Here is a 14556-nt window from a genome sequence, read left to right on the forward strand (position 1 = left end):
GGCAGTGTCACAGCCCGTGGCTCTGGGGCTCCTGTCCCTGGGGCTGGCAGTGTCACAGCCCGTGGCTCTGGGGCTCCTGTCCCTGGGGCTGGCAGTGTCACAGCCCGTGGCTCTGGGGCTCCTGTCCCTGCTCTGGGCAGTGTCACAGCCCGTGGCTCTGGGGCTCCTGTCCCTGGGGCTGGCAGTGTCACAGCCCGTGGCTCTGGGGCTCCTGTCCCTGGGGCTGGCAGTGTCACAGCCCGTGGCTCTGGGGCTCCTGTCCCTGCTCTGGGCAGTGTCACAGCCCGTGGCTCTGGGGCTCCTGTCCCTGCCCCAAGTATGGAGGATTTCATGGATCAGGAAGTGATGCAGGATTGTAGGGACTGGGAAGCCTTGCAGGGTGGCAGGGATCAGGAATTATGGAGAATGTCAGGGATCAGGAAGCCATGGAGGATTTCATGGATCGGGAATTATGGAGGATTTCATGGATCAGGAATTATGGAGGATGTCAGGGCTCAGGAAGCCATGGAGGATTTCATGGATCGGGAATTATGGAGGATTTCATGGATCAGGAATTATGGAGGATTCCATGGATTGGGAATTATGGAGGATTCCATGGATCAGGAATTATGGAGGATTTCAGGGATCAGGAATTATGGAGCATGTCAGGATCAGGAAGCCATGGAGGATTTCATGGATCGGGAATTATGGAGGATTTCAGGGATCAGGAATTATGGAGGATTCCATGGATTGGGAATTATGGAGGATTACATGGATCAGGAATTATGGAGGATGTCAGGGATCAGGAAGCCTTGGAGGATTTCATGGATCAGGAATTATGGAGGATTTCATGGGTCAGGAATTATGGAGCATGTCAGGATCAGGAAGCCATGCAGGACTGACACGCAGATCTAAAGGTGTCCATGGAGAGGTTCTCATGTTCCCCACCTGCCCAGGCTACATCTGGAGCTTCTCCCCAGACTCTGAGCCTGCCCTTTCAATGGTTCCTGACAGACCACCAGCGACCCCCCTCCTGCTGGGGAGCTTGGGCGGGAGCTGAATGGAATTGCCACGTAGGAAAATCCCACCTCATTTCCTGCTCGCACCGGGGATGCCTCAAAATGCCTGGTGTGGGATTTCAGTGTGCATCCAGCACCAAGGGGCTCCGGGAGAGCCGGAGAGGGACTGGGGACAAGGGACCGAGGGACAGGACACAGGGAATGGCTTCCACTGCCAGAGGCAGGGCTAGGACAGGGGGACAAACATCAGGAAGGTTTTATTCACAGGAGGCGTGACTGGATATTGGCAGGGGCTGAGGCCCGGAGTGCCCATGCCGCGAGGTGTCCGGGGAAGGGCTGGAGGTGGCACTCAGAGCTCTGGGCTGGTGACACGGCGGGATCGGGCACAGCTGGGACTCGGTGGGACGGAGGGGCTTTTCCAGCCCCAGCGATCCTGTGATCCCGTTAGAGCGGATATGACGGGAGAGCTTTTCCGGGCACAGGTTACCGGCGGTGGCTGCCCCCGGATCCCTGGCAGTGTCCCGGCCGGGCTGGGCGCGGCTCCCCGGGCAGCGGAAGGTGTCCGTGCCCCGGCAGGTCCGTCCGGCCCGCTCCGGCCCCGCGCTCCCTCACGCTCCCTCACGGTGCCCGCCGGCCCCGCCCCCCCCGCTCCATCCGGGCACTTCCGCTGCCCGCCAAAACCCGCGCGCGCGCGCGCTGCCGGCAGCCCCGCCCCGCCGCTCCCCGCCCGCCAATCAGCGCGCGGGAGGCGGGGGCTCGCGCCACGGCCCCGCCCCCTCGCCGGCCAATGGCGGCGCGGGGAGGGGGCGGTCCCGGCGCGTGCGCGCGCGGGGCGAGCGCGAGTCCCTGGCGACCGCGCGGGCCCGGCGGAGAGCGGGACACGGGGACACGGCGACACGGGGACACGGGGACACACGGCCTGGCCCGGCCCGGCCCGGCGCCATGGAGCACGGCCAGCAGCAGCAGCAGGCTCAGGTGAGCATGGGGACAGGCGGGCGGGCGGGCGGGAGCAGCCGCTCACCGACCGGAGCCGTTGCGTGCGTGTGCATGTGTGTGTGTGTGCATGTGTGTGTGTGTGTGTGTGTTTGTGTCCCTCTGTGTGTGTATGTCTGTGTGTATGTGTGTCCATGTGTCCCTGTTTGTGTGTCCGTGTGTGTTCCGGTGTCCGTGTTTGTGTGTCCCTGTGTGTCCCGGTGTCCCTGTGTGTCCCTGTTTGTGTGTCCCTGTGTCCATGTGTGTCTGTGTTTGTGTGTCCCTGTGTGTCCCGGTGTCCGTGTGTCCCGGTGTCCGTGCGCCACGCTGGGTCACTCACGCTGGGTCCTCACCCTGCTGGGGCTGGGACAGGGGCCGGTGTCACCTCCTGCCCCGTGAAAGGGCTCTTAGGGGGTCACTACCCCCGATAGGGGTTGGCCCGAGCCCTTCCCGGCTCCCCAGCAGGGCCCGAGGCCGGCCCGGTCCCTCCGTGTCTCCGGTCCCTCCGTGTCCCCCCCGGTCCCTCCGTGTCCCCCCCGGTTCCTCCGTGTCCCCCCCGGTCCCTCCGTGTCCCCCCCCGGTCCCCCAGGAGTCACGCTGGCTCCGGATTCCCCCTGCTCTCCTGGGCAAAGGCGGTGTGTTCTGTTACTGTGCTAATTACCGGTGGGTAATGAGGAGCTGCTCCGCTCCCCGGGGCCGCGTTCTGCCCCGCGGACAGGAGCAGGGACAGGGGCTGCACTCATGGAATCACGGCATGGGTGGCACCTCAAATCCCACCCAGTGCCACCCTGCCACGGCAGGGACACCTCCCGCTGTCCCAGGCTGCTCCAGCCCCAGTGCCCATCCTGCCAGGGATCCAGGGGCAGCCCCAGCTGTGCAGGGAAAGATTTATTCCCAAAACCTCATCTAAATCTCTCAGCTTTTAATTCAAATCACTTCCCCCTTGTCTTTTCAGTATCTGCCAGTGTAAAAAGTTGTTGTTCTTTTTTTAAAGCCACCTTTAAGTACTGGGAGGTGCTGGTGGTCTCCCTGGAGCCTCCTTTTCTCCGTGGAGGGCTCTGTGCACTCAGCTGTGCTCAGATCCCTGGGGCTGGTGTCCCATCACAGCCATGCAGGAACCAGTGTCCTGCTGAGCTGGCACCTTGTGAGAGCATTGGGCAGGTCCTTGCTGTGGTGGGGCAGTGCTCTGGCACTTGGGGGTAGCTGTCCCCCTGCTCTCAGGGGGGAAAGTCCCAAGGTGTGACAGCCCCAGAGGCAGGAAGGGGCTCAGAGGTGCAGCAGCCAGCCACGTGGAAACCTGAGGTAGATGCCTTGTCAACTTCTGGAAACATTCCCTGCAGGAAGGACAGGCCAGTGCAGGTTCAGTCTTACCAGGACAAGTCACAAAAGCTGGAACAGGGGACAGGAACAGCCATGGGAATAACTGGGACATCCTAAAGGCAGGTCTGACTTTGATGGCCATGGAGCTCAGTGGAGGCTTAGTGCAGTTTGCATCAGCCCTCTGCAGCAGGAGATTCCCTGGGCGTTCTCAGGAAGGGCAGCAGGGCTGGATCTTGCCCTGCTGCTTGCTCTGCCCTGCATTTAAATAGAATTTTCAGGAAGGACAGCTTGCCACTGGGCAGCAGGGCTGGATCTTGCCCTGCTGCTTGCTCTGCCATGCATTTAAATAGAAATGACACTCCTGTGAGTGCTGTTACAGGGCAGTTCCCCAGCCGCCTGGGCTCCAGGCTGTGATGTAGAGCAGTGAGTTCCCCTCCTGGTTCTTGTGTCACTTGGTCCTGCTCAGCCCAGGCCAGTTTCTGTGGGCTGTTTTGGGTGCCAGGTGCTGCTGTTCCCTGGTGGCCGTTGTCCCCTGTGTGTTTGTTTTGCCCTGGCTGCGAGTGCTGCTCTGACAACCCGAGCTGAGCCCTGGCAATCCCAGCTGGAGCCGAGCCCTGCTGCTCCCCTGGGGCTGCAGGTGCAGCCAGAGCAGCCTCTGCTGCCCAGGGTGGCTGCTCTGCCACCTCTGCTGTGCCCTCTGTTCGTTCTGGGAGGATTTCAGCTCATTGCAGAAAGTCTCCTCTGGCGGGAGCTTCAGGCTGGAGTTTCCCAGGGGTATCCAAGGGACCAAGCCCAGCAGCAATCAGGAGTCACCTGTGCTGCTGTGCCCTGCTCACCTGTCCTGGCCTCTGGGGTGTTTTGTCACACGTCGTGACAGAAGCCAGCGCAGATTTGCAGTGGGCTGGGGTTCAAACTGGCTTAAAAAACTTCTCAACACTTCCCTCAACTTCTCAACACTTCCCTCACTTCCCTCTTGGTCCCTGAGGAGAGGCTGGGAGTGATGTCCCAGTTTATGGTGATTTAAAGGTGTTCTGGGCATCAGAGTGTAACAGGGGGAGGAATTCTGTAACCCACAGAATGAGGCTTCTGACTGCTTATACCATTTCTAGCTTTATCAGCTTTGGCCATTTCCTCTCTCAGTTTATTTTTGATGCTGAGGATGATTTAAGCCCGGCCCTAACGAGTTTTTGATTCTACATTTAGCTGAACCTGAGTGTGACAAATGAGGCCCAGGATTCTGGTTTTCATTCTTAAATGCTGCATGTTGATGGCTACGTGCCAGAATGTCCATAATTCCTTGAAATTCTGCTTTCTGCTTTTTCTTTTTTGAAGGTAAATAGGAGTAGCAAACTAAGGTACCTGCTGACAGAGGTACCTTTTATTTCAGTGGTGGAAAAGACATAGGAATGAGCATTTTTCCTAAAAACATCCCAGGACAGTGGGATGCAAAATGCAGCTCTTGTAAGTATAGTTTAAATAAAGCATAAATGAAAAATCAGGGGATAGTCAGTGCTTTTTCAGTGGTCCAGAGCTGAGCGTGTGAAGGAGTGGTGGCTTCTCACTCCATGAAGGAACTCAGAAATGCTGTTACACGTTCACGTTGGAGGTGAGATTTGGGCAGCAGGCAGTTAAGGGGGCTTTGCACAGGAATGGAAACCTGATGGCAAAGCTGCCCTGGGTGACTCTAAATTTGATTTGCAGTGAGCCAGGAAGGGGCTGATGGTGGAGGGAAGTTCCTGGCTTTGGTTATCAGCCCTGGGTGCTGCAGCACTGTGACCTCTGCTGTGTGCTTCTCTGTGGGAGGTGGGCTCCCTTCCCACAGGAGCCTGAGCCTGCTGATCTTTCACAGCCCCTTCTGACTGAGCTGCTGCATCAAACCCAAAAGAAGCAGTTCAGAATGAACAGAAGGAGGAATGCAGCTTCAGTTGGACAGAAGTGGGGTAGCCCCACAGTGCTTCGAAATGTTCCTCCCTGCCCCGTGTGCCTGGAGAGGAGTTTGGGGGTGACGTGGGGTGTAGGCTCAGGAAAGGGAGCTGGGATAAACTGGACAGAGGCCAGGGACAGGGCTGGGCAGGGACAGAGCCCAGGGACAGAGCCAGTGCACAGGGCTGGACTGGTGTGTCTGGGGGTGCTGGGGTGGCTGGTGCCACAAAAGGCCCCTCAGTGCTCTTTGGAAGGTGGTGATGAGTGGGAGATGTCTGTGCTCACTGCAGGACAGGGGATGTCTGTGGTCACTGCAGGACAGATGTTGGGGTCACTGCAGGGCAGGGGTGTTGGGGTCATTGCAGGACAGATGTTGGGGTCACTGCAGGGCAGGGGTGTTGGGGTCATTGCAGGACAGATGTTGGGGTCACTGCAGGGCAGGAGATGTCTGTGCTCACTGCAGGACAGGGGATGTTGGGGTCCCTGCAGGACAGGGGATGTTGGGGTCACTGCAGGACAGATGTTGGGGTCACTGCAGGACAGATGTTGGGGTCACTGCAGGGCAGGGGATGTTGGGGTCCCTGCAGGACAGGGGATGTTGGGGTCCCTGCAGGGCAGATGTTGGGGTCACTGCAGGGCAGATGTTGGGGTCACTGCAGGGCAGGAGATGTCTGTGGTCACTGCAGGGCAGATGTTGGGGTCACTGCAGGGCAGGGGTGTTGGGGTCTCTTCCAGGCAGGGCAGCCTGGCCAGCTGCTCCAAGCCCCCTGGTCCTGTGGCTGTGGCCAGTCCGTGGGCTGGCGCTGGGCGGTGCCAGGGGGATGTGCTGGGCTCTGGGTGACAGCTGGGGACAGTGCCAGGCTGGAGGGCAGGGCTGCCATTCACAGGGGCTGGCCAGCTGGAGTAACGGCCCCAGAGCAGCCCTGGGCTTCAGCCGTGGGGAGTGCAGAGCCTTGCTCACCGAGGGGAGGAATCCTGGCCCTGAGCTCAGGGGGAGGTGGCAGTGCCCCTGTGCCTCAGGCTGCATCCACCAGAGCAGCCCTGGCAGCTGCAGGGGAGCACTCCTCCCCCTGTGTGGGACAAGGGACAGGCCAGCAGGGTGGCCTGAGCTGGGGGAGCCCCGGGGCGGGCAGGAGGCTGGGCTGGGAGGAGGAGGAGGAGGAGGCAGTGCTGCTTCCCCGCCACAGCAGGGCTTGGAGAAGGCAGAGGAGGGGTCCTGCAGGTGCACAGGGGTGGGACCTGCAGGTCCGCAGTCCCTGGGGCAGAGCAGCGGGATCCCTGGTGTTCCAGGAGGATCCCTGGTGTTCCCAGGAGGATCCCTGGTGTTCCCAGCTGGATCCCTGGTGCTCCAGGCAGATCCCTGGTGCTCCAGGCGGATCCCTGGTGTTCCAGGAGGATCCCTGGTGTTCCCAGGAGGATCCCTGGTGCTCCAGGCGGATCCCTGGTGCTCCCAGCTGGATCCCTGGTGCTCCAGGTGGATCCCTGGTGCTCCCAGGTGGATCCCTGGTGCTCCCAGCTGGATCCCTGGTGCTCCCAGGCGGATCCCTGGTGCTCCCAGCTGGATCCCTGGTGCTCCGAGCTGGATCCCTGGTGCTCCCAGGCGGATCCCTGGTGCTCCCAGCTGGATCCCTGGTGCTCCAGGCGGATCCCTGGTGCTCCCAGGCGGATCCCTGGTGCTCCAGGCGGATCCCTGGTGCTCCCAGCTGGATCCCTGGTGCTCCAGGCGGATCCCTGGTGTCCCCAGCTGGATCCCTGGTGCTCCAGGCGGATCCCTGGTGCTCCCAGCTGGATCCCTGGTGCTCCCAGCTGGATCCCTGGTGCTCCCAGCTGGATCCCTGGTGCTCCCAGCTGGATCCCTGGTGCTCCAGGCGGATCCCTGGTTGCCAGGTGAGCTCCTGTTTGTCCCTGTCCCTGCCCTGCAGCAGTGGCTGCTGACTCCCAGTGGCCCCGGGCTCTCACTGCACTCGGGAAGAGCCAGGCCAGGCTGGAGAGGTTCATTCAGCTTCACTGAGCTCTGATTTGTGCTGACATTAACTCTGTTACTCAAACTGCTGAGGCTGCAGCTCGCTCTAGCCATGACTGGGGTGCCAGCAGTGCTCCCCAGACCCAAACCACCCATGCCCTCCTGCCCCCCAGGCACCACCACCAGCACATGGGCCAATTCTGAGCTGCTTTTGTGCAGCAATCCCTGCGCTTCCCAAGGCCCACGGGAGATGAGGCCAGCACGGACAGCTTTCCCAGGGTTAGGTTAGTGCCTCGTTCACTTTGGGCAGGAAGCAATGCCCAAGTGCAGGGCAGTTGGAGTGTCCCGTGTGGCAAACACCAGGGCAGGGGGAGCAGCCCCAGGCGGTGCCAGGGCGGGTTTAGGTTGGAAACTGGGGAAGATTCCTTCCCAGAAAGGGTTGTCAGGCTGGGGCAGGCTGCCCAGGGAGTGCTGGACTCAGTCCCTGGAGCCACGTGTGCCTGTGGGGTTCACGGGGCTGGGCTGGGCTGCTGGCAGCAGTCAGAGGGTGTTTCTGATGTCCTGGCAGATCAGGCCGTTGCCATCACTTCCCTGGGGAGAGCTCCTTCCCTTCTCTCCCTGGGTTTTTGCTTTGTTCTGCTGTGGGGTATTTCCAGTGGTCTGTGGGGCAGGATAACGTAAGGAGGAATAACCTGGATGCTGACAGTGGTTCAAAACCCATAACATTCATATTTCTGTCCCTGAACTGCAGCCTGGGTTCAGAGCTGCTTTTCCAGCTCTCTAATTCATGGTGCTGTGTGCTGTGGGGGTGGCTGTAGTTGTTCAGCTTTATTTCTGTCTTTACCCCTCTTTATGTATTTAGCAGCAGAAGCGATGTATTGAATTTCAGGACGAAAAACGTTGTTAAATTTTCTTCATTTGGTTTAAATTATGTGGGAGCCCTCAGAGATGATTACACTCATTTAGTAAATCTTTCCTCCTGCTTGCAGCTGCCTCGTTGTGTGCCCTGGTACACCCAGTGCTAGCGTGGGGCAATTTCTTACCCAGGTTATTTCCTCAGTGGGGCTCTCTGGAACGGGGATTAAAGCTGGAATAACGCAGCAGAGTGTGCTGCTGCCCCCCTGAGAAGGAGGGATTATTCCTGGCTGCTTTATCCAGGGAGCTGCCCCTGGAGCTTGGGACAGCACGGCTGAGGCTGGATGGGAAGTGTCCAGGAGGGGACGAGCTTTGCTTGAGGTTATGGTGGAGCCCCCATCCCTGGAGGTGTCCAGGGAAGGGCTGGAGGTGGCACTCAGAGCTCTGGGCTGGGGACAGGAGGGATTGGGCACAGGAGAGCTTTTCCAGCCTCGGGGATCAAGGCTTCCATGATTTTGAATTGCGTTTCCCTTGGCACAGCTCTGTGTTCTGTGTTCTCTCAGTCATTCTGGGACATCCTTTTCAGCCTGGCACCCTTGGCTTCTGCTGTCCCCACGTCACATCACCCTCCCTGGCATTCCCCAGGCTGCCAGCTCCGTTCCTGCCACGTTTCTGTGTCCCAGAGCTGCTGCTTGCCCGGGGATGGTCCGTGTGTGGGAGCCTGCTGGCCCTGGGTGTTCAGAAAAGCTGTTCAGTGCTGGGTCCCCAGGCTGCCAGAGGGGAATTTCCCTGAGCTCAGGGCAGCTTCCCCTGGTACCTGGTGTTGGATTAAGCCTTTTTCTGACCCAGAGCTGGGGCAACTGAAAAAAACCATTTATTCCATTTTCAGTTTCATGTGAAGGGTGAGACAATACAGATGTTATAATTACTATCAGAAACCAACTATTTCTTAATTACAATACTATAAGCATTTCTTGGCCTATCAGCTTTAGCCACACCATGCTGTAAATGCCTTAAAGCCAATCATCCAAAATTACCCCTCATGGGTCCCACTACAATGCATCTTTCACAGTTCTGTTTTTCTCCAAAGTATCTAGTTTTATTTGTAAGGCCATCCTTTGAAACTTGTTTCTAGCTCCATTTCTCAACAATGTCTGTCCCATTCCATGGCATGTCTAGGTCAGCATTTCTTATCTCAAGGTTTGCACACTGTGTGGGCCTTCTGCCAGGCTTTGAGAATTCTCTACAAATCCATTTCCCCCTCTCTCTTGAACAAAAAAAAAAAAAAAAAAAAAAAGTTCCATTTCCCACAGCTGGTGTGCTGTATGTGCTGCCAAAGGTCGAATTGCTCTGAGAATTCCCTCAGCCCTCAGGTGTGGAAAGGCTGAGCGATACCAGCCTGGTCTGAGGAAAAGAACTGGATTTCCAGCTGCTTGTGCCAAAGTTCTGGCTGTGCAGCAGCAGAGAGGAGCTGCAGCCCCTGGCAGTGCCTCCAAAGGCAGAGCAGTGCAGCAGGGGCACTGCTGGGCTCCCGGAGTTCTGGCACCTCCCTGCTGTCATTAGTGACTTCCTGCTGTCATTAGTGACTTCCTGCGGTAATTAGTGACTTCCTGCTGTCATTAATGACTTCCTGCTGTAATTAGTGACTTCCTACTGCCATTAATGGCTTCCTGCTGTCATTAGTGATTTCCTGTTGTAATTAGTGACTTCCTGTTGTCATTAGTGACTTCCTGCTTTCATTAATGACTTCCTGCTGTCATTAATAACTTCCTGCTGTCATTAGTGACTTCCTGCTGTCATTAGTGACTTCCTGCTGTCATTAATGACTTCCTGCTGTCATTAGTGACTTCCTGCTGTCATTAATGACTTCCTGCTGTCATTAATGACTTCCTGCTGTCATTAATGATTTCCTGCTGTCATTAATGACTTCCTGCTGTCATTAGTGATTTCCTGCTGTCATTAATGACTTCCTGCTGCCATTAGTGACTTCCTGCGGTAATTAGTGACTTCCTGCGGTAATTAGTGACTTCCTGCTGTCATTAACGACTCTCGGGCCTTTCACACTCCAGCTGAGCGTTTGTGCATGAAATCCCGTTCAGAATCAGTGGTTGCTTCTCTCAGTCTCACAGGTGATGATGATGATGATGATGGAGCATGTTTCCTCCCCAGGAGCCGTGGTTGATGATGGTGATGATGATGATGATGATGATGATGATGATGGAGCACGTTTCCTCCCCAGGAGCCGTGGTTGATGATGGTGATGATGATGATGATGATGATGATGATGATGGAGCAGTGTTTTCTCCCCAGGAGCAGTGGTTGATGATGATGATGATGATGATGATGATGATGATGATGATGATGGAGCATGTTTCCTCCCCAGGAGCCGTGGTTGATGATGGTGATGATGATGATGATGGAGCACGTTTCCTCCCCAGGAGCCGTGGTTGATGATGATGATGATGATGATGATGATGATGGAGCATGTTTCCTCCCCAGGAGCCGTGGTTGATGATGATGATGATGATGATGATGATGATGGAGCAGTGTTTTCTCCCCAGGAGCAGTGGTTGATGATGATGATGATGATGATGATGATGATGATGATGGAGCACGTTTCCTCCCCAGGAGCCGTGGTTGATGATGATGATGATGATGATGATGGAGCACGTTTCCTCCCCAGGAGCCGTGGATGATGATGATGATGATGATGATGATGATGATGATGATGGAGCATGTTTCCTCCCCAGGAGCCGTGGTTGATGATGGTGATGATGATGATGATGATGATGATGATGATGATGGAGCATGTTTCCTCCCCAGGAGCCGTGGTTGATGATGGTGATGATGATGATGATGATGATGATGATGGAGCACGTTTCCTCCCCAGGAGCCATGGTTGATGATGATGATGATGATGATGATGATGGAGCGTGTTTCCTCCCCAGGAGCCATGGATGATGATGATGATGATGATGATGATGGAGCGTGTTTCCTCCCCAGGAGCCATGGATGATGATGATGATGATGATGATGATGGAGCAGTGTTTCCTCCCCAGGAGCCGTGGTTGATGATGATGATGATGATGATGGAGCACGTTTCCTCCCCAGGAGCCATGGTTGATGATGATGATGATGATGATGATGATGGAGCGTGTTTCCTCCCCAGGAGCCGTGGTTGATGATGATGATGATGATGATGGAGCACGTTTCCTCCCCAGGAGCCATGGTTGATGATGATGATGATGATGATGATGATGATGATGGAGCGTGTTTCCTCCCCAGGAGCCATGGTTGATGATGATGATGATGATGATGATGATGGAGCGTGTTTCCTCCCCAGGAGCCGTGGATGATGATGATGATGATGATGGTGATGATGATGATGATGGAGCAGTGTTTTCTCCCCAGGAGCAGTGGTTGATGATGATGATGATGATGATGATGATGATGATGGAGCACGTTTCCTCCCCAGGAGCCGTGGTTCTGGCTGGCAGCAGAGCTGGGGAGCAGCTGCTCCTGGGACACCCAGCTGGGCCTGAGCTGTGCCAGGAGGGAGCTGTCCGAGCTGCCCACGCTGGAGGAAGGGCTGCTGCCCTCAGCAGAAGCTTCTGGAGCTCCAGGCCCTGCCTCACCCCTGGGTATGTGCAGAGGGATTGCCACACAACGAGCATTGCACTGTTCAGTCGACCCCAGCCTGCATTTGACCTTTCTTCAGCGAGGAATGGGCTTTACCAAGGGTGCCTGGGGTGATGCTGTTGTCAAAGCCCCCCTCAGGATGAGGTGCAGGGTTTGAGTGCCTTCCCTGGATCTTGTGCCACGAGCAGGTTCCTTTTGTGCCAGGCAAAGCTTTGCTTTGTTTTCCTGTGGAGTTCAGAAGGAACCTGAGTGCAGCTTGCACCCCTGGCAGTGCCCGAGGTCAGGCTGGGCGGGGGAAGGTGTCCATGGCAGGGGGAGGAATGAAATAGCTTTGAAATATCTTTAAAATCCCTCCTGCCCGAGCCATTCCATGGTTTTTGTTCCTCATTGCTACCCCTGGGTTTGGGTGCAGTTTCTGTCGCTGCAGCTGCTGAGATTTCCAGTTCTAACACTCGACTCCAGCCAGGGTCCCTGCCCCACTGCTCCTCCTCACACCCCATCCCAGCAGGTCACTCAGAGAAGGCTTGAGAAACTCCAGCATTTAATATTTCACCTTTGTGCTTCCTTGGTTGCATTCATTGCCCCGAGGAGCCAGAGCATCCTGGTGCCACACAAGCTGAAAATGCAGTTCCTCAGCCCAGGGTGGTTCTTTTTGCACTGATCCCTCTGCAGAGCCACAGTTCCCCTGCCCATGAGGATATTCCTTTTGTGACTCCCCTTCCCAGGTGTGCCTGAAATTGGGAATGAAGGTGCCTGTCCCTACACCAGTGGTGTTTCTTCACAAACAAACACAATTATGGAGAGGCAGAAAACACAACTGTGGTATTTTTACATAAACCTTCTGTGCTTACAGTTAACTGCAGGTTCAGCTGTGCCATTTGCCATTCCCTGTGCCACTTGCCTGTGTGCAGCTGCTTTTTGGGGTTTTGTTTGGGAGTTAAACACCACTTGAAGGGCATGGAGTTAAATTTGCCTTGGGAATTTCCTCCTAGCAGCTCCTGATGGGTTTATGAATTTGACTTTTATATTTTTTTAATGCGAAGCTCCTGGTGATTTTCATCAGTTTTTGAGATGATTTTGCTCCATCCTTGGTGAAGGAGCCTGCAAGAGGAGAAGGAACATCTTGGGTGGATTCTGTTCATCCCAAACCCTCTGAGGCTCAGTCCCTGCCACTGTGGGTGTCACCCCGAGGGCTGTCCCTGGTGTCTCCTGTAACATTCACTGCAGAGATTAAATTGGCTTTTGGTAACTTCTGGATGAAAAGGTTCCTGTTTGCACCTCCTGCCAGGTTTGTTTCACACAAACAGGGCAGGCAGTGAGGGGACAGGGAGAGGGGGCACAGCACAGGCTGCTCGTGGCTGAGTTCATTCACAGCCCCAGGGAGCTGCTGCCTGCTGGACATCTGCAGCTGCCTGGCAGATGGTTTTGAAGGGCTTTTCTCCTTCATGGAGTGAAAGCCATCCTGGGGTGCCTCAGAGTTGGGTGTGCAGGCAGCGTGGTGGTTAAAAGCTGTGTGTGCATCACAGGGAGCTGGATAGTGAATAAATCCCCATGTTGGTAGGAAAGTGAGGTTCAGGACAGATCTTGGAAAGTGGGAGGACATGGAGGGTTGGCCATGCCTTGTCCCTGCCCATCCTCTGTGAGGATTCCTGTGTTGCAGGTGTTTTACAGCCCTGCCCATCCTCTGGCAGGATTCCTGTGTTCCAGGTGTTTTACAGCCCTGCCCATCCTCTGTGAGGATTCCTGTGTTTCAGGTGTTTTACAGCCCTGCCCATCCTCTGGCAGGATTCCTGTGTTTCAGGTGTTTTGTCCCTGCCCATCCTCTGGCAGGATTCCTGTGTTTCAGGTGTTTTACAGCCCTGCCCATCCTCTGGCAGGATTCCTGTGTTTCAGGTGTTTTGTCCCTGCCCATCCTCTGGCAGGATTCCTGTGTTTCAGGTGTTTTGTCCCTGCCCATCCTCTGGCAGGATTCCTGTGTTTCAGGTGTTTTACAGCCCTGCCCATCCTCTGGCAGGATTCCTGTGTTCCAGGTGTTTTACATCCCTGCCCATCCTCTGGCAGGATTCCTGTGTTCCAGGTGTTTTACATCCCTGCCCATCCTCTGGCAGGATTCCTGTGTTTCAGGTGTTTTACATCCCTGCCCATCCTCTGGCAGGATTCCTGTGTTTCAGGTGTTTTACATCCCTGCCCATCCTCTGGCAGGATTCCTGTGTTTCAGGTGTTTTGTCCCTGCCCATCCTCTGGCAGGATTCCTGTGTTCCAGGTGTTTTACAGCCCTGCCCATCCTCTGGCAGGATTCCTGTGTTTCAGGTGTTTTACAGCCCTTTCCCCCAGTGTTGTTATTTGCACAACTGGAAGCCATTTAATCAAGGAAAACTCCTTGATATTTGTCCAGCTTTGTGTTTCCAGTGCAGCTGGAATTAAGGAGCAAGCAGAAGGCTCTGTGGTGTGCTAAAAGCTGTGAGAAGCCTCTCCTCTGCAGTTTCATCTGCTGCTCTCTAGAGAGGGGCTGCAGGCTTTGTGTGTGCTCTGAATTCCCAGGTACGGGAGGAGAGGTGAGGGGGAAGGAAGCCATAGCTGCAATATTCACTTATTTCTTCTTCTCCTCCTCAAAAAGTGTCTTGGCTTTCATGTCAGGAGGGGAGGAGTGACAATGACAGTTGTCCTGAAGTGCTCCTGCTGCTCCGTGGAACAGCTTGACAGAGCCTGGGCTTTGTTTTTGTTTTGCCTTCCTTTTTTATCCCCCAAATGGCAGCTTGACTGTGGCATTCAGACTTGTCAGCAGGCTGGGAGAACAAGTCACAGGCCCAGCCTTGCCTGCCTGCTGACCTCCTCTGAGGAGGCTTTTGGCCTTCACAGTGACAGCAGGAAGGATCCCAGTTTTGA

The 14556-nt window shown here is 55.8% G+C and overlaps 1 protein-coding gene across 6 annotated transcripts in view; it reads left to right on the forward strand.

Annotated features, from left to right (window-relative positions):
- The first annotated feature begins 1860 nt into the window (after positions 1-1860).
- The window catches only part of ALMS1 (ALMS1 centrosome and basal body associated protein), a 62095-nt gene continuing 49399 nt past the window's right edge, over positions 1861-14556 (forward strand). For all 6 annotated transcript variants that reach the window (XM_053940308.1, XM_053940309.1, XM_053940310.1 and 3 more), the window contains exons 1-2: positions 1861-1973; positions 11507-11672. In XM_053940308.1, coding sequence (XP_053796283.1) covers positions 1941-1973; positions 11507-11672 — 199 coding nt within the window. In that variant the 5' untranslated portion in view covers positions 1861-1940. The remainder of the gene's footprint in view (positions 1974-11506; positions 11673-14556) is intronic.

Source organism: Vidua chalybeata, chromosome 4, assembly GCF_026979565.1.
Source record: "Vidua chalybeata isolate OUT-0048 chromosome 4, bVidCha1 merged haplotype, whole genome shotgun sequence".
NCBI lineage: Eukaryota > Metazoa > Chordata > Aves > Passeriformes > Viduidae > Vidua > Vidua chalybeata.